Source organism: Limulus polyphemus, unplaced genomic scaffold (genome assembly GCF_000517525.1).
Source record: "Limulus polyphemus unplaced genomic scaffold, Limulus_polyphemus-2.1.2 Scaffold649, whole genome shotgun sequence".
NCBI classification, from domain to species: domain Eukaryota; kingdom Metazoa; phylum Arthropoda; class Merostomata; order Xiphosura; family Limulidae; genus Limulus; species Limulus polyphemus.
In genome coordinates, this window is record NW_013666259.1 from 426312 (window position 1) to 451515 (window position 25204).

General features: G+C 30.6%; 1 protein-coding gene across 1 annotated transcript in view; it reads right to left on the reverse strand.

Moving 5' to 3' along the window:
- LOC106459702 (GMP synthase [glutamine-hydrolyzing]-like) overlaps positions 1–22373 on the reverse strand; it is a 29235-nt gene extending 6862 nt beyond the window's left edge. The window contains exons 1-10 of the mRNA XM_013919349.2: positions 22250–22373; positions 21310–21401; positions 19390–19504; positions 17437–17534; positions 17049–17152; positions 15775–15968; positions 13513–13678; positions 8547–8695; positions 2505–2565; positions 438–656 (exon numbers count right to left, since the gene is read on the reverse strand). Coding sequence (XP_013774803.1) covers positions 438–656; positions 2505–2565; positions 8547–8695; positions 13513–13678; positions 15775–15968; positions 17049–17152; positions 17437–17534; positions 19390–19504; positions 21310–21401; positions 22250–22339 — 1288 coding nt within the window. The 5' untranslated portion in view covers positions 22340–22373. The remainder of the gene's footprint in view (positions 1–437; positions 657–2504; positions 2566–8546; positions 8696–13512; positions 13679–15774; positions 15969–17048; positions 17153–17436; positions 17535–19389; positions 19505–21309; positions 21402–22249) is intronic.
- Between the last annotated feature and the right edge of the window lie 2831 nt (positions 22374–25204).

Consider the following 25204-nt stretch of genomic DNA (forward strand, 5'->3'; position numbering starts at 1 on the left):
GTGTATATATATATATATATATATATACACACACACACACATTTCAATGGACGTAAATATAGTTTAGTAGACATTTTATTCAACAACGTATTAAAAGCTTATCACAATTTTTAAAAAGGTCTAATATTAGGTCGTAGAATAACATCAAGATTATTTATTGATAGCATTGCATAAAGTAAAGCTAAACATTTAAAATTATTTTTCATTATTCTAGAAATCCTATATTTAAAGAAGATACTACAAACATTTTGTGGGCCTCTGCTAGTCTTACTTAATATGTAAGTGAGAAATGAAATATCTGCTGTAAAGTCTTGGGTCATTGCTATCACAAATTATGAAGTCTGCAAACATTTCAATGAAGTAAGAATTAGAGTTTCTAAATTTCAAAAGACTTTTCTCAACAAAACTAAAGAACTTCATAAAATAAGAACACGTACTAGGAAACGAGTGTCTCTGAAAACTTTCTGTTGGCAACCCTAAGTCTTTCCCTAAAACTCGAACTTCCTCTTCATGGAAATCTTTCAATGGCTCTACAACCTTTTCTTCTTCTCTTAAAAGGTGCATAAAGTGTGCATCATTATGCTGAGTTATGACTTCACTAACATCATGGCTGGCAAGCTTAGTGGCATTCTCTATTAGGTCTGGTCGCAAGGTACCTTCAAGAAAAGTAACATTCGTGTCAAACATACTAAAACCCAGTCTACACAACAGAATATTCTGTGCTTCTATAAAATAACCTCTTTTTATTCAGAGCAGCTAAACATCTCGTTAACCTATGTAATTTTACATTATAAAAACTGAATTAGATTATCATATTCTTGTTTGCGATGAAGCTTGTATCATAAAATCATAGTTGTTCTTGTGTAGATACGAATACATTATTTTACATTTTATATCACTTCTTAATATGCACAAAAGAAGTCCTCATAAAGGAACTGTTAAGATATTTAATACAATATTTCTTAAACTGTGTAAACACCAAATATTTCACTAATAAATAAATAAATAAAATATTTTTCAAAGATTTTAGTATAGAACAGTAGCATTTACAGAATTTCACCAAGTACTGATGGTTTAAAGTATCAATAAATATCAAAATCAATTAATTTTAACAGAAAGTATGGATTGTTGTTACAATAAATGTACACAAACAAGTGATACTAGTTGGATAGATTTTAAAATGATTTTTAATCCCTAGTTTTGGTTGGCAAATTTAGACTGCTTCATTTAGCTATACTGATCACAATGTCAACCAAAGTAGGGATTGTTGTTACAATAAATGTACACAAACAAGTGATACTAGTTGGATAGATTTTAAAATGATTTTCAATCCCTAGTTTTGGTTGGCAAATTTAGACTGCTTCATTTAGCTATACTGATCACAATGTCAACCAAAGTAGGGATTGAAAATCGTTTTAAAATCTATCTAACTAGTATCACTTTACTTGTTTTTTTGTACATTTTATTGCAGCAACGACCCCTATTTTCTGTTAATATTTTATTTTCCTGTTTTTATATATCCATGGAATAGACATAACATTATAAACTATCATTATAGCTATAATTATAACTTTTACATGAACTAAAACCACAATCACAAATTTATAAAATTTAATCCTTACTTTGGCCTACAGATAAGTGTATAAAGCTGTCAAAGTATAGACTAAATTTGTGATTGTGATTTTAATTCTTGTTTCATTACTTTTTATATCAGGATACCTACTTCATTTTAAAATTTGTAAGTTTTTAATACTCTTGTGTGATCTGTCTGGTGTCTATCCATCAATATGTAGTGCCACCTTTGGTTTGAATTAGAGTAAAAAGATATTCAAATAAGTGCAGGATATGTTTCCCATTCATAAAAAAATTTTGTATGCATTTTTTTTTATCGGAATATCAAAAGCTGATACCCACAGACCAGTCAAGTAAGCTGGAGAAACCTTGTAGCGATAGTCCGAGTCTTGTAGGGGCTAGGCTTCCTGATGTGATCGGGTAGGTAGGTAGTAGGCGAAAAAGTCGCCGTTGTAGAAACTTTTGAATTGTTATACCTGCAATGTTAGCGACCTTTTGAGCTTATTGTTAGCATATATGTGCATAATATATCATAACCAATACTTTGAATGGTCTGTTTTTTGGCACATGAATTATTTGGAAACTTTGGCAATCCATAATATTAAGTACAATCGTACTTAATGATTACAGTAATATTTAGTTTAATGAGTCATATAAAAAGTTGTGTTTTATGATCAAAACAAAGGCTGGAAAAACTTTCATGTGTTATATCTTCACTCTGAGGAAGGCACATGGTCGAAATAAGTGACATGAAGTTTATATTAACTAAGGAAAGAGATAGTTATGGCTTATATTGTTGTGAAAAGTAGACCAAAATTCAACATTTTAACATTATGCTATACTAATAACAAGTTATTATAGCAGCTATGGGAAGGAAGAAAAAACTTATTTGAAATTTCATAAATGTTACCTTAAATATACACAATTCTTACCTTGACCAAGGTAAATATTTTCGGGCTTTAATTGTAGCTCTAAAACAATATCCTTCACTACCTGTAATTTGATTTAAAAAATGCTTCTTTGAAATGAAGACAAAGACAAATTCTATAAGCAAAATGAGAATGAAAATATACATTTTTTTTTTCAATCACTGAAATTAAAAAGACCAAAATTCTGCTTTATTTCATCACTATCTGGAATGTTATGCATACGTTCTTTTTTATCTTAAATGTGATCTACATTCCGGTTTATTTGACTGCCTGAAATTTTACGTATTGTTTTTTGCATAGTTAAATTTTTTATTATTTGACCAATATACTTAAATTCTTTTAACCTTCAAAATGGCAGAAGATCAAAAGTTTGGTGTAATTGAACATACACTGAACAAAAAATACATTTTCTGCAGTAAAGCATCTTACAACCAATCCTATCATTGGTGGACTTAACCTGCCCATTAGCCAAGCATTTGTAAAAGTTAAAAAAAAAAGACTTTTATAATGTTGAATTTTACCTGCAGAACAGCCAAGTGATTGTATTATTTGAGTCATTCTTCACAGATTTTATGAACCTGTCAATCAAATTATTGTATTAGCTAATAAATACACATATAATGTGTCGTGTATATTGGCCCACAGTAGAATGCAGAGTGAATAATAAAATTTCAACATTTGTTTTTCAGTAAAATTAAATACCAAATTTTCTTTTCCAATCTCTGAAATGGCAAGCAACCAAAAATCTGTTTTATTTTATTACTATCTGAAATTTTATGCATACATTATTTTCTATATTCCAAGTAGTAGCTGATCAGGATTAGCAGATTTTTTGTGGTTGAAATCAAAAAATTTTTGCTTACAGAGACTCTTCTTTTATGCAAAGATTTTCATTGTTTTACAAGAATAACTAAATATACACACATATAATTTGTATAAAATGGGCTATAAAGACACAAATGTATACATGTGTAAACATATCGGATATATACATTCACGTGTGTGTGTGTGTGTGCAACACATTTTGCATACATTGTATGAAAAATGTTAGGTATGAAATATATACAAGTTACACAGATTATACATTTTACACTAATTGACTGGTTTAATAAGTAAAATATCAGGCAGTGGATAAGTAAATACATATTAAGTTAATATGCACAGAATACAAACTGTTTTGAATAAATGTTTCCATAATGTATAGTTAAATCTACAGAATCAATTTACTTCATTTTAACCCAAAAATAATTTGAATCTTGAAATGTACCATTGAGAAAATGTTAAAAATTACATAGGAACAAAACATTCGCAGATTTTCAATTTGATCAACCCTACTTGGAAGGGCTTAGTGTGATGCCAGATTGAACCAAGTTAAATATTGTTGAAAAGTTATAATTAGCATTAAAAAGTACTATATTTTTGAAGTAATAATCTAATAATCAGCTTAGAAGAACTGGCTATTAAAAATGATCAATCAAGAAGAAAATGTTTTCTTCATGATTGAATGAGAGTTAGTTTTTGAAACTCTTAGCAGCTTTGATAGAATAATTGTTTTTCGAGTTTTAAAGAAAAAGAAAAGTATACTTTCATATGTTGGAAATATTATACATTAAGCCTATTTTTTAAATGTTTTCTTATTGCTCTAAATCTAGGTATAGCTTGTTTATGTAATGTTGTTCAGTTTACAGTGTACCAGGAGCTGAAGACAAGTTTCAAGGGTTAGTTTACTTAATATCTCATTTTAATTTTATTTGATATATTTTCAAAGATCTATTATTTCGGAAAATATCAATTCTACTTTCATATCAACCATATTAAGTAATGTTATACAATTGAATCATTTCCAGACTGGAGGGATGTCACTGATACTTAACAAAATTGCATAACACGTATTACATGCTTACTAAATAGTATCTCGTTTTGATTTTAATAAAAAATAAATTTGATTTATACAATTTAACACAAAAAATGTCTAAAGAAATAAGAAAACAGATTTCTGGTTCATTCCCAAGTTTTCCAATTAGATTACTTTGTTTATCTCTAATGACTGGGTAGTCATTTTACTAAATATTGACATAAACTGTATATAATTAAAAAAAAAAATGTTGCATGCAGTTATTTTCAAAGCTGTGCTTCATGTGTAATTTATTCAGATAATATGCTGACAACATAAATAGGTGGGAACAAATTATCAATTTTAAAACATTTTGGAGTTAAAGCTGTACAAACAGAGTTAGAATTATTTGTACTTGAATTCTAAAATGTGCTGTGCAAATGTGCACTTGACACCTGAAAGGTTAGCACTGGTTCGGTAAAAGTTATTTAAATACAAACATAAAACCATGATCTGAAAATGTTAAGCACATATAAAAACAAGTATAGCAAATTTTTAGATTTTATAAAGATAAGTAAGGATCGATATATACATAACCTAGCCAGCTATAGTAATAAAGAAAGTTGTAATGTTATAAAAGGTATTAAAACAAGAAAGTCAAAACTACAAAAACTTATCCCTACTTTGGAAAATCACTGTAATTATATTAGTCTGAGTTATAAAATTTTTAAGTAACTCAGTTTTTGTAGTTGACTCTTTTGTTTCAATACTTTTTGTAGCATTAAAACTTTCTGTATCACTATAGCTAGCTAGGTTATGTATATATAAATCCTTACTTGTCTGTATAAAATTTAAAACATTTTTATTGTACTTGTTTATTTCCTTTTTATTAGCTATATTTCTGTACGTCAGCAATTCCAAGTGTGAGACCGATGTATACCTGATTTTTATTTTATTACTCATCAGGACCTTTACCAACCTACCCTCAAATCTAATAATGTACCTAACATAGTGCATCATTCACTACTACACACACACACACACACACACACACACACACACACACACACACACTAGTATCCTTTTGGGTACAAGAAAGGAATCACTGGAAGAGTTCTATGAAAGAATTAGAGAAATAAGGTTCGTCACTTTTTTTCTGGACAAATGCCTGGAAAAGTCATTACTTATTTACTTAGATGTAAATTCGCTGAAAGAGTGAAATTTTGATTCATGCCATAAACATGTATACAGTGATTTAGGCAGCTTTATAAATACAATCAGCTATAATTTTGTTCAGCCAATACTGTGAAATAGTCAGACATTTTAAAAGTGGTTTTAAATGGGCAATTTTTATGGCCGACATTTTGTTTCATGACGATCCTTACTATTAAATACTACCATGCTTAATGATAAATAGTAAAAATAAGAAAAAGACCTATTTAATGTAAAACAAGACCCAGTCTCTATGATTAGTGCTCTGTGACTACGGACCAATAATTAAGTTCAAGTACTGTTCTTTAATTTTTTTCCCTGGTTTTAAACAAGCAACTGCAAGATAATTTTAATGTTAAAAATCTCAGTTTTCAAATATTTTTCACTGACAACTTCATAACTCACCTTGATTTTTATGACACCCCCTTCTGCCACTTGCAATTTTTTTTTTTTTATGTTCTTAATTATCATTCTGTTTGAAACTTGTAACACCCTTAGCAACTTGCCCTGACACACAATTTGGAAACCACTCCCCTAAAACCTCCTAAATGGATATCAAACTTCTTTTTTTCTACCCTAACTCTGTATGGGCTTGGTCGATATGACCAACCTTGTAACCACAACAAAACATGTGAAATGAATCTAAATTACCCTTTTTTTCTTTCTAGAATGACTGAAGATTGTAAATGGAAAACTATAATTATTTATCCTACATAGCATAAGGCTTGTAACAGTACATGTCTGTTTTTACTTAATTTTATATTTTTATTGCCCTTTGAATTATGTCTAACTAATAATCCCACGATAAACTATAAATTTTAGATTTTTTTCAATATCCAAACTAATACATTTCTGATGTTTCCATTTTAGTTACTTTTATAAGAAAAAGTAAAAAATATAAATAAAAAACAAGAAATTTAGTACTTGCCTACCTTTTTTGTAATGATAGTACATGTACATTAAATAATTTTTATTTATTTCAAATATATACTTAAGAATACAAAATAATAGCATGCACAAAGGAAATGATGTCCTGTAACTATTATAATTTAACTTTCTCACTAAGGCACAAGTGCCTGAAAATCAGAGGCATTGCTAGGCGCTGGTACATGGAGCCCATGCCCCAATTCTGTTTGACAGTGCCCCGAATAATCAGAATAGAAAACCATGACTGAAACACCAAAAATTCCCACACCTATGGGTCCGAGCCTTGAATCTTTTAAGCTTTCAGCGACACCAACTTTCAATTTGTAAACAAAATAACTGAACATCTCTACTGAGGATAAGGTAGCATTATATGTTAATTGGTAAATTAAAACTGTTTTGATTGGTTATAAATGATGTAATAACAAATGTCAGAGAAAAATTATTGGCAATATGTGAAATAGAGGATGTGGCAAGTGGGTCTGATTTCAAAGAAGGTTGAAGGTTATAAAAATTAGATTATGTCTTGGTAATATTTATACTATAATGAGTATTTTATGTTTAACTTGGGACATAAAAGAGGGGCGATGATGATGATGATGATAAAAAAAAGGAATGGACATGTCAGTGGAAATTTTGAAATTACAACTTGAATAATATTAAATTTTCATTTATTAACTCCATTTTGATGCCACGATTATCCATATATATTGATGATAAACTAGTTAAGTTTTGAATGTAATCCTGTAAAAAGTTGTGACCTTTGACCTGCCTATAGTGACAGGGTTAAATGGTTATTAGTTGAAAAAGTTTTAGCAATTTATATAATTCCTCATAATTGAATACAATAAAATATAGTCTCTATTAAAATTGTTTAAATATACCTAGTGCTATGCAATACATTAACTGTACATAGGCAGTTAAAACCTCCACTATAAAACACTAATAAAATCAATATATAAACCGTAAAACAATGTAATAAAATTGAAATTCAAAATCATTCCTTGTGGTCATCCTGTGGTCATAGCACTCAAAGGCATTGGGTATACTCCATCAATCCGGCAGAATCTAAACGCCAATGCAAAACTTGCCAGCAACTAATGAGGACCAGTTAAGGGTTAAGAGTTGAGTACTTGAACGTACAACATCTCAACTCGAACCAGCTGTGGGAAGGTAGTTACCCTTAATATTTAGAAATAGCTTTAACATAGAATTTAACCGACCCCCCCCCCAAAAAAAAATTCTACAAAGTAAAACTCCCAACCTCTACCCTTTTAATTTATGTTACAAGAAATAATGATAATATTCTTATATTAGAAATGTGCCACCCTAAATTTCTATAGAACACTCAACCTCCACTCTTTTATGTAAACTGAATGAGCTGAGACAAACCCAGCTACCTGAAGTTGGTCATTCTGCCCCGGTATACTGAACTATTCTAAATGTGACACTTAGTTACTTAAACCAAGTAATTAATGCCCTCTAAATTTTCCATAATGGAGTCTCCATGAATGAGAGCATAAGCTTTAATATAGTGTCAAATTTATTAATAAAAATATATAAACATTTTTTTTTTTAGTAAATCAGTCCTAATAACCATCATTTTTCAGTTTATTTATGAATAAATTAACATAAAGGAATCATTGCTATTACCTCTTTCTATTATAAATTCTGTTGGATATGTTGTGTGAAATTAAATCGTTTTACTTTGTAATATTGTTTGAGTTGGTTTAATTCTATGTTAAAGCTATTTCTAACTTTAAAGGTAACTGCCTTCCCACAACTGGCTGCAGACAGTGAAATGCAGTCGGAGTTCAGATGTTGTGGGTTCACACACTCAACCTCTAACCCTTAACTGATTCTTTTTAGTTGCTGGCAAGTTTTACATCGGTGTTTGGATTTTGCCTGATAGATGGGATATCCCCAATGCATTTGGGTGCTATGACCACAGGCACTATCCTTTATTACACTTAAGGATTACAACAAGGAATAATTTCAATTTTAGTATATATATATGTTCGTAAAGACATTACAGAACCATGCATGCAAGCTGTAAGCCTTTATCTCTTACTTACACTTATAAATGTATCTCCAATTATCTTCTTCTTCTCTTCAGGATTTGTAGTCATACACAGCATTCTTGTAGTTCTTTTTCTCACTGGATCTTTCTTGTCAATGGGGAATATGGTTGTTCCATTGTAAAACTGATGAGAGGCATCTACAACTGGAAAGAAAAAACAAAGTTTCTTTAACCCTCTCTGACATTGTGCCATCCCCGTTTGGTTTTGTTCTCACACTTAAAATGCTTAATCTAATAGCATGAAATTTGGTATATACTTTATAAGTGCTTTAAAAAAAAGTTTTAGTATTTGTACTGGACATTTGTTATGAAATGGTGTTTTAAAAACATTATAGGTGTCCCTATAGTGCAGTGGATAGCGCGTTGGATTTCTAATCCAAAGGTACCGGGTTCGTTCCCAGACAGGGATGCCACCACCATTGCCTGGTCCCAAGTCCAGGATGAGAAAGGAGGAGGGTTGGGCGCGGGGCTAGCAACTCCGCCCCGTAAAAACAAAACTGCTACAGAAACTGCACCAACACTTCCGTCGGCGAAGTGTTGTTGTAGCCCTATGTTCCACTAGGAACGACAGGAACTAAGAATAGAAAAACTACTTCCTTTTGGCTTTGCTTTTTTTTTCATTGTGTGTGTCTATAATCATATAAATGCATTCAATAGTTATTTTTTCAATAAAACTAAATGTGTGTGTGTCTATAATCATATAAATGCATTCAATAGTTATTTTTTCAATAAAACTAAATGTCTCTTTTTTCTAATATTGACATCCTCATTTTCTCATCTGTTCATAGAAGCTCTTACATGCAAAAGAAGCATCAATTGAAAAATATGAAAGGAAAAAACTGCATTTTAAAAATATTATTAATCAGAAAGCTCCATTTTATAAATATGGTTAGGTCTAACATGTTTAACTATTGAAGGACTTGTGTAGCTGCAAAAATAACATAAAACACTGATGAACAGTACAAGTGTTGCCTGGTAGAAATGAAGTTTGCATTAGTATCTAGGCCTACACTGATTTAGGTGATATTTTTACCAACTATACTTTCAGTTAAAACTCAGTCTCTCTAATAATCATAGTTTGTTTTCAATAAATAAGACAATCTTGTACCTGTACAAGTTGAGTATTAAATTTACTAATAGAAACAAATAAAGTTTTTCTGCCGTCTGAATAGTTCACCATCACTTAACCACTAGCTTACTGCACTAACTAACCCTAATCATCCTTATCTTCTCATATAAGAATATTCCTATAGTCATCAAATGAAAAGTTCCATGTTTGTGGTTTGTTCCAAAGTCTTGTAAACACTGCATTAGAATCCTTTGTACTCCACTATGAAAACGTCTACTCACTTTCTCAGAAACCATACATTACTGCTTATCTAAGTGTTTACTTTATAATGACACGGACAAGAATCTATTCTATCTATTCCTTTTAAGCCATTGGATCTATCTTGTTTGGAGGCTAAGATTTTATTAGTTACTGTCAAATCCACTTGTTTTGGCATCATAAAAAACCCCTTTGACACAATTTTCTTGAAACAGTCACTGATACAAAAGGAAAGTCACTTGAAAACAAAACTTTGGATTAATCTGTTTATAATGGATTCCAGGGTCTGGGATAAATATAAACCTAAACTTTAAGATTAACAGAAAAATCATATATAAAATAAAAAAAAAAAATGTGTAAAGGCTTTACAGTTGATACCATTTGGAACTGAACAGAGATCAAACATTTTATAATTTTTTTTCTTTACAAATTAAACTAAATACATTTTGCACAAAATATCAATTCTTAGATGTTTTCAAGTAACAATAACAGTTGTTGAAATAACAATCACCCTTTGATGATTTTACTTTCTAATCAAAATTTGATTCTACTTTCTTCTCCAGAACTAATAGTAAGAGATAAGTTACACAAAGTAAAGGAAAGAGTTATGTCAAATTACACAAAGTAAAGGAAAGAGTTATGTCAAATTACACAATGTAAAGGAAAGAGTTATGTCAAATTACACAATGTAAAGGAAAGAGTTATGTCAAATTACACAATGTAAAGGAAAGAGTTATGTCAAATTACACAATGTAAAGGAAAGAGTTATGTCAAATTACACAATGTAAAGGAAAGAGTTATGTCAAATTACACAATGTAAAGGAAAGAGTTATGTCAAATTACACAATGTAAAGGAAAGAGTTATGTCAAATTAGACAAGAAAACTTCTTTCATACTCTCGTACAGCTGAAAATATTTGGGAAACGAAAACAAATTATGGACATTTTAAAAAATAAATACACTAAAATGATAATCTAAGTAACTTATTTTAATATTAATACAATTTAATAAATTGACTTCATAATTAATTCTTCCTGGCTTCCAAATATGACGTGTGTGTACACAGTCTGGAATAACTAAGATGAAGGGGGACCCAATAAACACTTGACTGTCGATTCCTACGTGTTCAAGTGACTGTATATAAATAGAAAGTTTCACTTACTTGCCTGAATTGGAGAATTACATTTCAGAAAACATATGGCACCACAATTATGTTGAAATGAAGTTTGCATGACATGCACGTGAAGATTTATAAACAATATCTGACCATGAACTATTTTTTTTTTCCAAATTACTACTATTCTTCTAGACATAATTCCGTACAATGGTAGTTTTGGTGTAACCTTTTTGTGGGATGCGACATTTTTTGTTAACCTGAACCATAAACAGATCAATCGTTCTTTCTTAGGCTGGAAATGATTAAAACAGAAATCACATTTTATAAAATGTGTGTAAAAATGAATAAGGAACAATCTGAACATATGCAACTGTCATTATGATGAAATATTTGAAACTAGTAACCATGTTCCAATAATAATAATAATAATAGTTATTACAACTAACAAGCTAAGCAGAAGCTAAGTATGTGTATGAAATATCCAATTACTAGTTTTCTTGTATTGTTGATTTGACAGCCCTGATGGATATGACAATCTAGCATGGTTATATAAAAAAATATGGGTTAATAAATATTACATGTAGAGTATAATTTCATTTCTAAAGTTTCTTAACAAAGAACCACATTTCAAGAATAATGGAAATAAGATCAGGTGGGAATTGAGCCCATGACTCCACTAAGCATGACAAATACTTTAACCCTTTCAAACATGTTTTGGCACATTTAATTAAACACCTTTACTATCAATGAAATTAACATTATAATGTATGATACAGTTCAAAGTTTCATATTATCTAAGTTTTAAGTCCTTTATTTCAAAATAAAACCTTTAAAAACTACTTAAAACTTCAAATGTATTGTCACATGACCAATGAGCTATGAAAATTCTCTACTTTGCCACTCTGTATCTTCAATAATACAATAGCAGTTGTATAGATGTATGTCTAGACTATAAAACGATTACTTAATCTATTGACATGTACATTTCAAAGATCTCTGAATGAATGCAGTTGAAACAAGTAATAAATTTGGTCCACCCCTGACAGGTGCCACGCTCACCTTCAACAGTTTTGTTTGAGCTTTATAGCCTACATGTAGAGGTTACATATACTGTGTAGAGTCATTAGAAAGAGCTCATTTTGCACTATAATCTAACAATGGTTATTTTGAAATTGGCACACAGTTGTTGTCACAGAGTACATGTAACTGACTGTAGTATTGTTGACTGCTTGATTGACTATAGCACTTACAGTTGTTTCTTACCTAAATATGTTATAGTTAGAGATACAGTTTAAATTGTATTTAGGTCTTGCTATAATATTTTAGTTAGTTATGTATTAATTATGTTTTAAAATGCATAATTGAAAGGTTTAAACATTTTTTAAATATACATCACACTTTGTCAGTACTTAAAGCTTATGATATTATGTGATTCACAAAAAGTTTGCCGAAGGGTTGGACAACACTACCCAAAATGCTGTAACATGCCTCAAGGGCACCATTAACTTATGTCGAGATGAATAATAAGTGGTAAAGGACAAGAAATCGAAATAAAACATTAAAAATTAACCGTATGTGAAAAGGAAAAGACCTGAAGTTACGAATATAACCAAAGGAATATCTTGAGATATTCTACAAAAAATTAATGTACTTTTTTCTATTTCCTAATCTTAATCATTTCATTGCACTGTATGTTAATGATAATAACTAGAGTTAGTGATAAGATTGAAAAAATAAAATATAAACATTTACCCCAAAAAACTTTTGATATTCATTTAGGATATTCCAGAGGTTATGAAAACTATAAGATTAAAAATATTTTTATACTTAAAATTAAAATCACTTTGCACTGGAACTATTCATAGTTTGAGTGCAAATAACTACTATAGATAAATACCATTTTTATTAACATTTTTATTTTATTGTGTACAAGATACTTATAAACTTTAATGAAATCTTATGAGGTTTTGTGAGGAATGCTCAGAGTTACCATATGTTTTTTGCATAAATGTTCTTCCCCAGTCGAGGTGATCTGAAATATATCAGCCAATTTGGAAAGGGTTAATAACTATTTAAGTATCACATCTGGAAAGTCACAAATTTCTTACTTTATTAGTTATTAATGGCAGGATTCTTGAGTTCTGCCAATAAGCATATTTTGGTGAGATGCCTACTATGTTAAGGGTTTAATCCCTTCTGTGATTTGTCCAAGATAACTTCAGGTTTCAAAAAATATTCGCCCAAGTTAATTTGGGCAAACAATTTCTCACCATATTTTTTAATGATTTCCCTGAATTTATCAAATATTATGATAAACTTTTAAAAGAGTGAAAAAAAAAATCTGCCTTTTGTGAGCTCATTTCCAAAAAAAGATAACAAAAAGCAACAACAACAACAAAGCAAAAAAATTGGTGACAAATTAATTAAATCGAGCCGTTAAGGTTGCCTTATAAACAAGCTTTTCAAAGAAATATGAGTTAATTCTCTTTCAAGTTAACTTCAGTTTTGTTTTCTTACTTCGCAACTTCACGCCCAGTTGTCTGAGAGACTGCTCCACTTGCAAACTTTCGTTTTTCCTCATGAAACCATTATCTATATGAATGGCAATCAGTTGTTCATCTCCAAGGGCCCTGTGTAACAATGCTGCACACACAGTCGAGTTTACTCCTCCACTCACTAACATCTGCCATTACATAAAAAACAGAGCAAGTACTCAGAACTCCAGAGTTATTTAAAACTAGTTACAATAATCATGTAGAAGTGAATATTAGTTTTACAATAATTATGTGTAAGTAAACATTAGTTTTACAATAATCACGTGGAAGTGAACATCAGTTTTACAATAATCACGTGGAAGTGAACATTAGTTTTACAATAATCACGTGGAAGTGAACATTAGTTTTACAATAATCACGTGGAAGTAAACATTAGTTTTACAATAATCACGTGGAAGTAAACACTAGTTTTACAATAATCACGTGGAAGTAAACACTAGTTTTACAATAATCACGTGGAAGTAAACATTAGTTTTTACAATAATCACGTGGAAGTAAACATAGTTTTTACAATAATCACGTGGAAGTAAACACTAGTTTTTACAATAATCACGTGGAAGTAAACACTAGTTTTTACAATAATCACGTGGAAGTAAACATTAGTTTTTACAATAATCACGTGGAAGTAAACATTAGTTTTTACAATAATCACATGGAAATAAACACTAGTTTTACAATAATCACGTGGAAGTGAACACTAGTTTTCTTGCAAATTAGACACTTGGGAAAACCAGTATTTTTTATACTGTTTTATAAAACTATCATAAACACTTGTTCTTTAAGAGTAATTCATTCTTATCAGTTGCCCCCCCAGTGGCACGGCGGTATGTCTGAGGACTTACAATGCTAGAAACCGGGTTTCGATACCCGTGGTGGGCAGAGCACAAATAGCCCATTGTGTAGCTTTGTGCTTAACTGCAAACAACAATATCTTATCAGTTACGCCAAGTACTATACAAATCAGTTTTTGTAAATATTTTATTTCCTTAAATTTATCATAGCTTGAAGCTGTCTCAGCTGTTGTATGATCATTCTGATTTGAACCTTTCCCCAAATCAGTTTTTACACAGTTTACAATTAAACATGATCAATCTTTTATTTAAAAGAACAAAAATTCACAGAAGCAAACAACTTATTTGAAATCCAACTTCCTCTAAAGACATTGAGGTTTGTGTTTTGTTTTCATTAACATTTTGTTACAGAATATCTAGTTATTTGATGTATTTAAAATTTAGGAAATAAAAAAAAGTATAATCATTATTACAAATTTTATAATATGCATATAATTAAAGGGGTAATTTTAAATAAGCTGGTTATTAATTTAATACTCTAAACTATCTTTTCAAGCCCGAAATATTACGAGTTCTCCTTAGAAATGTATGGATAGATGAACAGATGCATGTTCAAGATACTTAAGTAACAACTGTATACAAGGGAGCTTTCAAGAATTTTTGTACTAAAGAAAATGAATTTAATTTTCTTCATATAATTATGTTATCTTATTATTCATTTCATCATATTCTTTGAAGCACTAAATCCTTGCTTTAATTTTAGATGACTTAGTATAAAAAAAAAACAAGCATATAAAACTAAACAATCCATACTGGAAATGTAGCTTGATGCAAGAAACTATGTCTTCTAGGCTTACTTACTAATAATTTCTTTTGTTTGTTTGCTGTTAAGCAAAGAACTATACAATGGGCTATCAGTGCTCTGTTCGCTTGGGTATTGAAACCCAATTTTAACAATATAAGCCCTTAAACTGGGGGCTACTTACCAATGAACCAGTTATCTCTGCTAAATGAGAAAAGAGTATCGATGTGGTTTTGAAGTTCTAGCTAACACCATGATTCAATCTTAGTCTAAAAGTAGCAAGTTTAAGGCTTTTCAAACACTGTAATTCTCAAGCTACTTTTTAAAATCCCCATTTATTTTATAATAAATTATTTAGTTTTCATAAAATTGAAAAGAGTTATTAAAATAGAAAATCAAATAATAACATTACAATAGGTCCTTCACTTTGTCAGAGATAGAGATCAGCAGATTAATCTCTCCATTCAAAATAATATTTGCATACTTCAACTTTTTTTAATATAATATACTAGACAGTAGCACCCATTGGCTGTCATTTAAAACTTGGACCTTCTGATCCGAAGCCTGGAACACTAACTGCTAGTTCACACACATAGCCCACATTTTAAACTAAATATGTGGTCTTACTTACTAGCACTTTTTTATCTCCAACTGTCTTTCTGATAAACTCAATACATTCTATTTCTCTACTTTTCAAGGTGAAAGTTCCTTTCAAACTAGCTATGTCATATAGAAAGTTCTTCATAATTTCTTTGCCTTTTTCTGTTAAGTTGACCTCAGGATGGAACTGGACACCATATATCCTTAATTTATCATTAGCAATAGCTAGAAACACCAAAGGAATATTAGAACATTTAAATAAATCTAATTCAAATGTTATACTTCAGTCTAATCATTTACAAATGCTTGGTTTAATGCTTCTTAACAATTTACATTGGACCAAGTAGATGCTTAAAAACTGTAAATATATAATAAAAAATATTCATTCTCCTGTTATTCTGACCAGGTGCTGCTCAAATTTAAATATATTTTTCACTTGACTAAAATTGTAACATCTAATTGTAATAGTTAACTTCTTGTTTTGAACATAAACTAGCTTTATTGTAACAACAGTAATGTTCTAATACTCAGCTGATTTTATTAAGTTTCTGGGAGAGAAAAAAATAAAACACTAAAACTATAAATTAAAAATAATTATGCATCTAAAATCAACGAGAAATGTTTCTTGGTAGGTATAATAAATAAATAAATAAATATATACATATCAAGTCTTGTGATGTATAGAGTGGCTTTCTTGTTAGGCATAAGCTGTTGGCAAGGGATATTTATGCAATTTTACATTGCAATATATATAATTTTTCCCCAACCCAACATGGGATTCCAGTAAGAAGGAATGTATAAGAACATTTCAATTACACTTTATTGTAAACCAACACTAGAAAAAACCTTGGTGTCTTTCAAAAGTTTTGTATGTTGTAACCATGCTGGTCTGGTGAGCTTAGTTGAAGTAACATTATACACTCTCCTTTACATTACACTTGTGTACATGGTGATATACAGAAAATTATTAATCAAGAAGAGGTTACACCAATACTAGCTATTCTTACTTGATGTGGAAAGAGGTTAAACCAATACTAGCTATTCTTACTTGATGTGGAAACAGAAGAGGTGCAACCAGTAATTGCTACTAACCATGATGTGGAAAGTAAGATGGTCAAATGAATAGTTGCTGTTTTTGGTTGATACACCGAAATAGTTAAAACAATACTCATAAATCGAACTTAATAAGGAAGGACAAGTGGTTAACTTGTTACTTATTACTTTTAGGAAAGACAAACAAATTTCTTGGTCCACTTTTTTTTTCTTTACTTAAAACACAATAAATAATAAAAAGGATAGAAAAACCTGAAACAGAATGCCCACAAGTTGCTACACTTTTCATGTTTACAGTGACCTTATCCACACTATCTCCCTGTGTAAAATATGCCAGCTGTTCTTTCTCAAGACCCCTGGAATTGAAAAGGGAAGATACGAGTAACTTATTTCAACAGTCTTACAGCGATAAAAATAAAATTCAGATTTTCTTTGTGCTTCATAGAACGATATAGTAATATTAATATACCTTTTGCTAATCAAGAAGCCTTAAACTAGTACTTAACCTCAACACAACATACACGCCATTCCCTTTTACAGAACTATAGAGTACAACAAAAAACTTTGTCAATACAAATAGATCTTTCTTGTCTATTAAAATAATTAGAAAAATACTACCTTAAACTTTCAAAAGACTTACTTGAATAAAGGGGACTTGTTGTCAACCATAATTTTTAACTGGCCATCATCAGGGATACCTTTCTTTAGAATAGTGCCACCTAGTGCTATATTCATCAACTACACAAAAAGTAAGAGACTGTCTTAAAAACTTGAATAAAATTAAAAAACTCTTTGTGCAAAATTACTTATTTTAAATTTGTACCAAAGTAATGATGGATTTCTTGAACATAGCCACATCAGCTTTATCAAATATGTAACTAATCTATCATAAATTAACTCTCCTAATCTAAAGTAATACTTTGTTTAAACCAAAAAATTAAAAATACATTAGGCTGAACAAAATTTCCATTATTAATTTTTTTATTTTGTCCACATGGACAAAATTTTATAGTAGAAGTTTAAAATAAACATTACAAAACATATATCAGATAAAATTACAATCATGAAATATTAAATTATAGCTCTTTCTCAATTTTCTTTGATGTTAACAAGCATAAATCACAAGATATACAAAATCTAAAATGAAATTAAAAAATTTTTTTTAAGACTTCAAACTTGGGTACTTAGTTTTCTGTAAATGCAAATGCTTCAGTGAACTAAACATAAGTAAAATCCTTGATTTCATCTACACAACTTTATTTGTGATAAAGGTCCTTTAATCCTTTCCCACCCACCACCATATTAAACAGTAGCTTTATAGAACTCAGTTTTGTAATTCATGGTGTAGTTAACTACTGGAGGTTAGGCTAGCCAGATGAATAGTCAGAAGGTTATTTGTCTATTCAAAAATAAGAAATAAGTATATAAAAAGTATTGACCAGTAAGTTCCATTTTAAATATCCAATTAGGTCTAACTTGTTTTATTTTAATCAGTTACTTATATACATTATCTATCTATACCTAATGAAGCAGATATATAGATGTGCAAATATCATAAAACAGTATAAATGTAACCCGCACTGGTATCCTAGGCCTACAATGATATAGGCAATATTTTTTCCAACTATATTTTTGGTCAAGCTTAATTACTAACTGATAAATATATTTTGTTTTCAATAACTAAGGAGTTCTTGTACTTATGTGTGTTGTGTGAGTAATAACAAATTCACTAATACACACAAAAGCTTTCCCATCATTTGTTTAGTTTGCAATTGCATAATTCCTAGCTTACCGTAATAACTAACCCTAAAAAGCCTTATCTTATGTTTTCTCGTATAAAAATATTCCTGTAGTTTTAAAACAGACAAAATTTCATTGCATCTCCAATTTCTTTTTTAACCCCTCCTTTTTGCTAGTTGATTCTATTAATCAGGAATCTCTTTCACAGAATTCACATTATATTTGCAACTCGTATTGACAAGTTTTATCTAATTCGTCATATGATTGAAATGTATCCCCCAGGCAAAATGTAACACTTTCAGTCATGTTTTCTTCATCCCTGTGGTTTTTATACTTGAGATAAGTCTGCACATGTAAATTATGATTACCAAACAAATGGTCTTCACGCTATTTGTCCAGGTAACCAGATAAAAAGCAACTTCTGAGGGGGGAGGGATTTTTGAACTATATATATTTGACTGTTTAATAAGTGTAGCTTGCACTATGTATATACAAGTTTTCCAAGAACCCATCCTTAGAGATATCAAGAATAAATAGACGAGTTCATTACTAAATGTGTTCTTTCATGATCGTATAGATTTTCAAGGAGGATTCAACACTTTTATAGTGTGTAGGAAACTAAACTGTAAACCTTACACAAGTTAATCTACACACGACACAGATCTTTAAAATACAACATTGTGTGGTAAGATCTTGAATATCTCTCCCCCCCCCCCCAATTTTTACTGTGATAACAAGATATCGCTTAATAACAAGATCTACAAGCAAGTGGAAAAAAATGAACAACTGAACAGGAAGAATTTTCATTCCAAACTACGAACAAAATATATTTATAAATCAATATACATCTTACCTGCATACCATAACAAATTCCCAACACCGGTAAACCACAGTGAAAAATATCAGGATCATACTTGGGAGCATCTTCAGCATAAACAGAACCAGGACCATCCGAAATAATGATAGCCCTATTACATATAAGTGTGTGTGTGTATATATATTTTACGTCTCAAAGACATAAACCAGTAAGATTTTAGTAACAATAAGAACACATGTTATTATACCTAACACACATTTTTAGCCTGGATTAACAAAAATCTAATTTTTGCAAGCTAGAAGAAAAATACATTTGCCAATTAAAAAATTTACTGCAAAATTTTAATTAATAATAGAACTGGTTTTACTGTATTTATATTGCTTTGCATAGTTGTTGTCTTATGCAAACTTCATGCCCAACATGAAATTAAGTGTTAAGGTTACTGTTTATATAAAGACAGTAAAAACTTATTTTCTTTTTATAATTGATACATGAAACCATCAGTACTTGGTGAAACTCAATAATTATAGAATTGAGGAAAAACAAGAAATTGTACATTTAACAAAAACATCTATTTATTCAGGACCACGGTTTCACCAATACTTCATAATGCCTTTACTGGCGAATCGATGGTCGTGAATAAACAATGTATTTGTGAAGTGTACAATTGTCTTGTTTTTCCTCAGTTCTGTTATTTTCTTTCATTAAAGTACTGTGCCTTCACAATATTAACTGATGAAAACTACAAGTTAATATCTTCCACTAGTAAAATATCAAATACACCTGAACGTAGTGACCATTCTCTCATATTCAGTCTTACATACATTAGCCACAATCACTACTTAAAATGTATTTATTATCTAACCCTATACGTAAACACTTCTAAGTCAAAAACCTATGAAACATAAACAACAACAAATTTTATACATGTGCATTATTGTGCCTTTGTAGACGACATGTGTGCGTCACTGATATCTTTTTGTAGACGACGTGTGTGTGTCACTGATATCTTTTTGTAGACGACGTGCATGTGTTACTGATATCTTTTGATTTTTAATTTCTTACAATGAAAATATTAAACTGAAATGTGTGAAACTTAGAACAAACTGACCAAATACATCAGCTACATTTTGTTAGTGCTTGAATTGTCAACTGTCAAATTTTCAGCTACATAATACTTGTAGTGCATCAACTTTGTTTTTATGGTACCCCCTTTTCTTAACATGCATTTTGTTGCCCCTATCTGTCAGCACCCCATATAACCTGTTTGTGTATGTACTGTACATCATTTTCCCATGTAAATTATTGTTGTATTATTTAATAGTAATAATATTTGTAGAATAGTATTAAAAAATTAATCATTTTTAAATATGTTCTTTCAGGTATAAATTATATGCTCCTATAGTCCTAGTTGTGAGCTCCCTGTACTGACTCTCTGTGCTCTCACACCACAGTTTACATAACGTGACCAGCTGGCATTAGACAACTGTAGTTTAGCTATCAAGGTTGTTTAATATATTTATTAGAGAAAAATCTTCTTGGGATTTAGCAACAGAAAATAAACAAGTTGCCCTAGTATCGTGTATATGCACATTTATTTTAAAGTAAAGCTTTGGATATATGGTAAGGACAACATAAATGAGGATATAAACAATATTATCCATCCACAAGACACTAAAACTGGTGTATTAAAAACAGAAGAAAAACAGTAATGTGAGCCTGCATTTGACAAATCCCAAAAGTTGTAAAAGAAGTACGAAAAAATAAATTATGAGTGATTTTGTTTTATAAAAATGTAAAACTAATTCCCCTTTTAACCAAAATAATTACAAAATTAATTGGAAGAACCAACTAATTAAAAAAACAAACATTTTTAGGTAAAATACATTACATTTATTTTAAACAATCATTTTATACATAAATTAGGATCATTCTGAAATATTGTTCCTAACTTACTTAAAGCCTTCTTTTATCAATGTCTGGGCACTTGTATTGAAAGGGACAATTACTGACTCCACACACAGTTCACGGACAAGTTGGTCAATCACCTAAATTTGAAACAAGAATTATTGTTAGGTTTAAGAAAAATTCAAAAGTAAAAAGATGCAACAGACAAACCCCAAAAGCAAAGTTGATATTTCTTCTAAAAATGGTCTTGGTAGTAAAAATCTAGTTTACAAATTCATAATTAATGTAACAAGTCTCGTCCTGGTCAGAAAAGGAAATAGCAATCTACAGTGAACTTTTCTAAAATAATTACACTGGAATTCAAATTCCAAAGAAGAATTAAAACATTTTATACCATGAAACCTACTTTACTAAAAAAATTGCTTATAAATACCAGCTGTTCACAGGCACCTTTTAATGATACAACCACAAATATGTGACCAGAAGGAACTACTGCAAAGCACCTTCTCTTTGATATGTACATAAACCGGTGGATACAGTCTTGTGGATTGTCCTTATTTAGGATGTATTAACATAAACTGGTGGATACAGTCTTGTGGATCGTCCTTATTTAGGATGTATTAACATAAACTGGTGGATACAGTCTTGTGGATCGTCCTTATTTAGGATGTATTAACATAAACTGGTGGATACAGTCTTGTGGATCATCCTTATTTAAGATGTATTAACATAAACTGGTGGATACAGTCTTGTGGATCATCCTTATTTAGGATGTATTAACATAAACTGGTGGATACAGTCTTGTGGATAGTCCTTATTTAGGATGTATTAACATAAACTGGTGGATACAGTCTTGTGGATAGTCCTTATCTAGGATGTATTAAATTACTACTTTAGAAAATGCTACAAACCTCATATCAAAACAAAGTTTAAACATTGTATTAATTTTCATCTTCCAACTACTTTTACAGACTTGAGAAGTACTCACCTTCCCATATTGAGTTCCAGCATCAAGAATGACTACTTTCTGGGAGTGCAAGATGCCATTGACGTGGCTTTCCTGCCCTGTGTCGTGCATGACACAGCCTCCACAACACTATAAAAAAAAAATTTAGAATCTTTGCTCTAGCTTGTTTAAGAAATGAAACCTAAACCCATTTCTACACCTCACTCAGTATTTTTAAATATTTCATAACTACTTTCAGTATTTTACAATGTTTCTGATGATATGTAAAAAAGATAGTTTCCATATCTTACATCACAGGTGAATCTAGAAACAAACACAATGCTCTCAAATAAAAATATACCTACAAATGGTGAGATGACTGGTCATAGTGTGCTATTGCTAGGGGCACCTGGGGGCATGTCCCCCAGAAAATTGACATCCAGAACTGATGTTAAAAACACAGGTTCTGCATAAATTTGAAAATGCAGAAACCAGTGGTGTATCTATGTATTAGAATGATTCTATAAAAGGATATTAAACATATGTATACATTTATTCATCTTTCTGAATAATTATTTTGCAAAACAAGGCTACAACATCATTCCAGTTAACTTTTCAAAAAGTCTAACCTTCTATTGCCCTCTTATGAACACAAACATAATTGATATAACCAAGATGTTATGACAAAGTGTTCAATTTCAAATGTCAATAATCTGTTGTTACTATAGCAACAGCTCAAACACAACTATAGTAGAGGCAACAGACAAAAATAGACATGCACGGTAAAGTCAATTATGAACAATGGTATTACTTGTGCACCAAATAGTACTAACCCTTCCCACTAGCCTCCAGACACTATTTGTTCTTGATTTTATTCTGTATGCATGGCATTTTTTTTTTTCCATAAAACATGCATCTTTAAAAATGTTTTTGAAAACACCTGCTCACTTGCAGGTAAAACTAAGACAAACCTCAACAGTTAATTTAATTCATGCAGATATTTTATTGGCTTATCCAAATTATGTACTGCATGAGCAAAATGTTTGCTACCACTTTAGAGCTGGATAATTAATGGCATTTGATTAGTAAAATAGTATACTGTCCTCCAAACCGTGGTACACACAAGCAAACAAAAAAAGGTGGCTGATGATTCTGCCAACCAGTTGCCTTCCCTCTAGTCAGCAGTTCAAAATTAGTGACAGGTATCCTTAGTAGCTTTACCGTAACAAAGACAGGACAAGTATCTTTGATGGCAATGAGTCCAAGACTCTCAAATCAGACTTAGGCCTGATATGATCTGCAGATGTATGTTATGGTGGTTGTATGTGCTATAAAAGACTTGGACAAGCATGTGTCAGGTAATCACTACAGTGTAGCAGTGCTATAAATGACTTGGACAAGCATGTGTCAGGTAATCTCTATAGTGTAGCAGTGCTATAAATGACTTGGACAAGCATGTGTCAGGTAATCTCTACAGTGTAGTAGTGCTATAAATGACTTGGACAAGCATGTGTATATTTTGTAGGACTTAAAAAGAGTAAGCAGTTTTTTATAGCATGTTGGTCCCTTGGTCAAGACATTTTTTTTAAATTCCACACATCCTAAAGAGAAATCCCTCCCTCCCCAAGTGAATTTTTCTTGCACCTTCAATCAAGGTTCCCAAAATTATTTCCTTATTTTTCACTGTGTCTGATAAAAGCACTTCAATGACAAAATCCCATAATCAATAGTTTCTTTACTTTTCTTTTCCTTCCCAATGTTGCCATTTTTCCTTTTAATTGTTTTTCATGACCCAAAATTTTTAAAATCTCAAGATAATTCCCATATTTTTTAGACAATTATTTGGAAGAATATTTATCCCTGACATGTGATCTAAATTATGATATCCCAAACACATTATCTTGCACATTAAAGGCCATTTACCTAATATATATCTAATTAACCACCTTATCTGAATCATTCTGCAGTGCAACATCCTCAATACAGCTACAGGTTGTCCATAATTAACAAGAACAGTTTTACTTGAGTCCATTAATAACTTTTACTTTCTCTTGTCTAACCACTTCACAATTAAATTTACAAGTCTTTTCTCACCAATGTGATTTTCTTAGTTAATCCTTTGTGTGACACTTTACAGAAAGATTTTTGAAAAATCAAAGTACACCAAGCCCATACTTTCTCATTCTTCATTTAACACATAATCAAATAAAAGGTCAACAGTTCAGTGAAAAAATATTTTTCTTTAGTGAATCTATGTTGATTTCCTTTTATATTCTTTGCTAGATGATTGCACAAAGATTTCATCAAGCTCTTTATGTATTTTTTTCCACTACAGAACTATGACTAAGTGGTGTATAATTTCCAAGGTAACTCTTACCATATCCTCTTAAAAAATTCTCCAATCCTCAGGCCCCTGCCCACTGCCTGTTGACCCACCAAAAATGAAAGCATTTTAGATTTAAAAAAGTCAACAAATGGTATAAAAAACAGGTCTAGCATTTCCTAGTTATAAAATGATACATTTCACATAAATCTGGACTCCATATTTAGAATCTAGTTACTTAAAAGCATAAAAAAATGTCGATTTTACTGTTTGCATTTTTTTCCAGCATGGATCAGTATGTAATTTTTTGTTGTGTAAGACAAACTTGTAACAGATGCTGACTGCTGAATTAGCGAGTGATTTATGGTTTACCTTTTAATTAAAGCAAAATTAAACTTTTCTGGTCTTCATACTGACTAGTAGTAGTACTATTAGTAGTGGCAGTTAAATGCCTACATTATTAACAAAAACATGGAAACAGAACTCAGAAGGTTAATCTAATTTCTAAAGCCAATGTACCACTATATGTCTATTCAGGCTATTGTGTATTTCATATATCGGTTTTCAGCCAGTTGTTCTATTTGTTATTCCACTTTTCGATCAAGTGTAGGCCTACTGACCACAACAAAGCAGTTCATTGGCCACTGATATGCATACTCCCGTTTGATATAGTA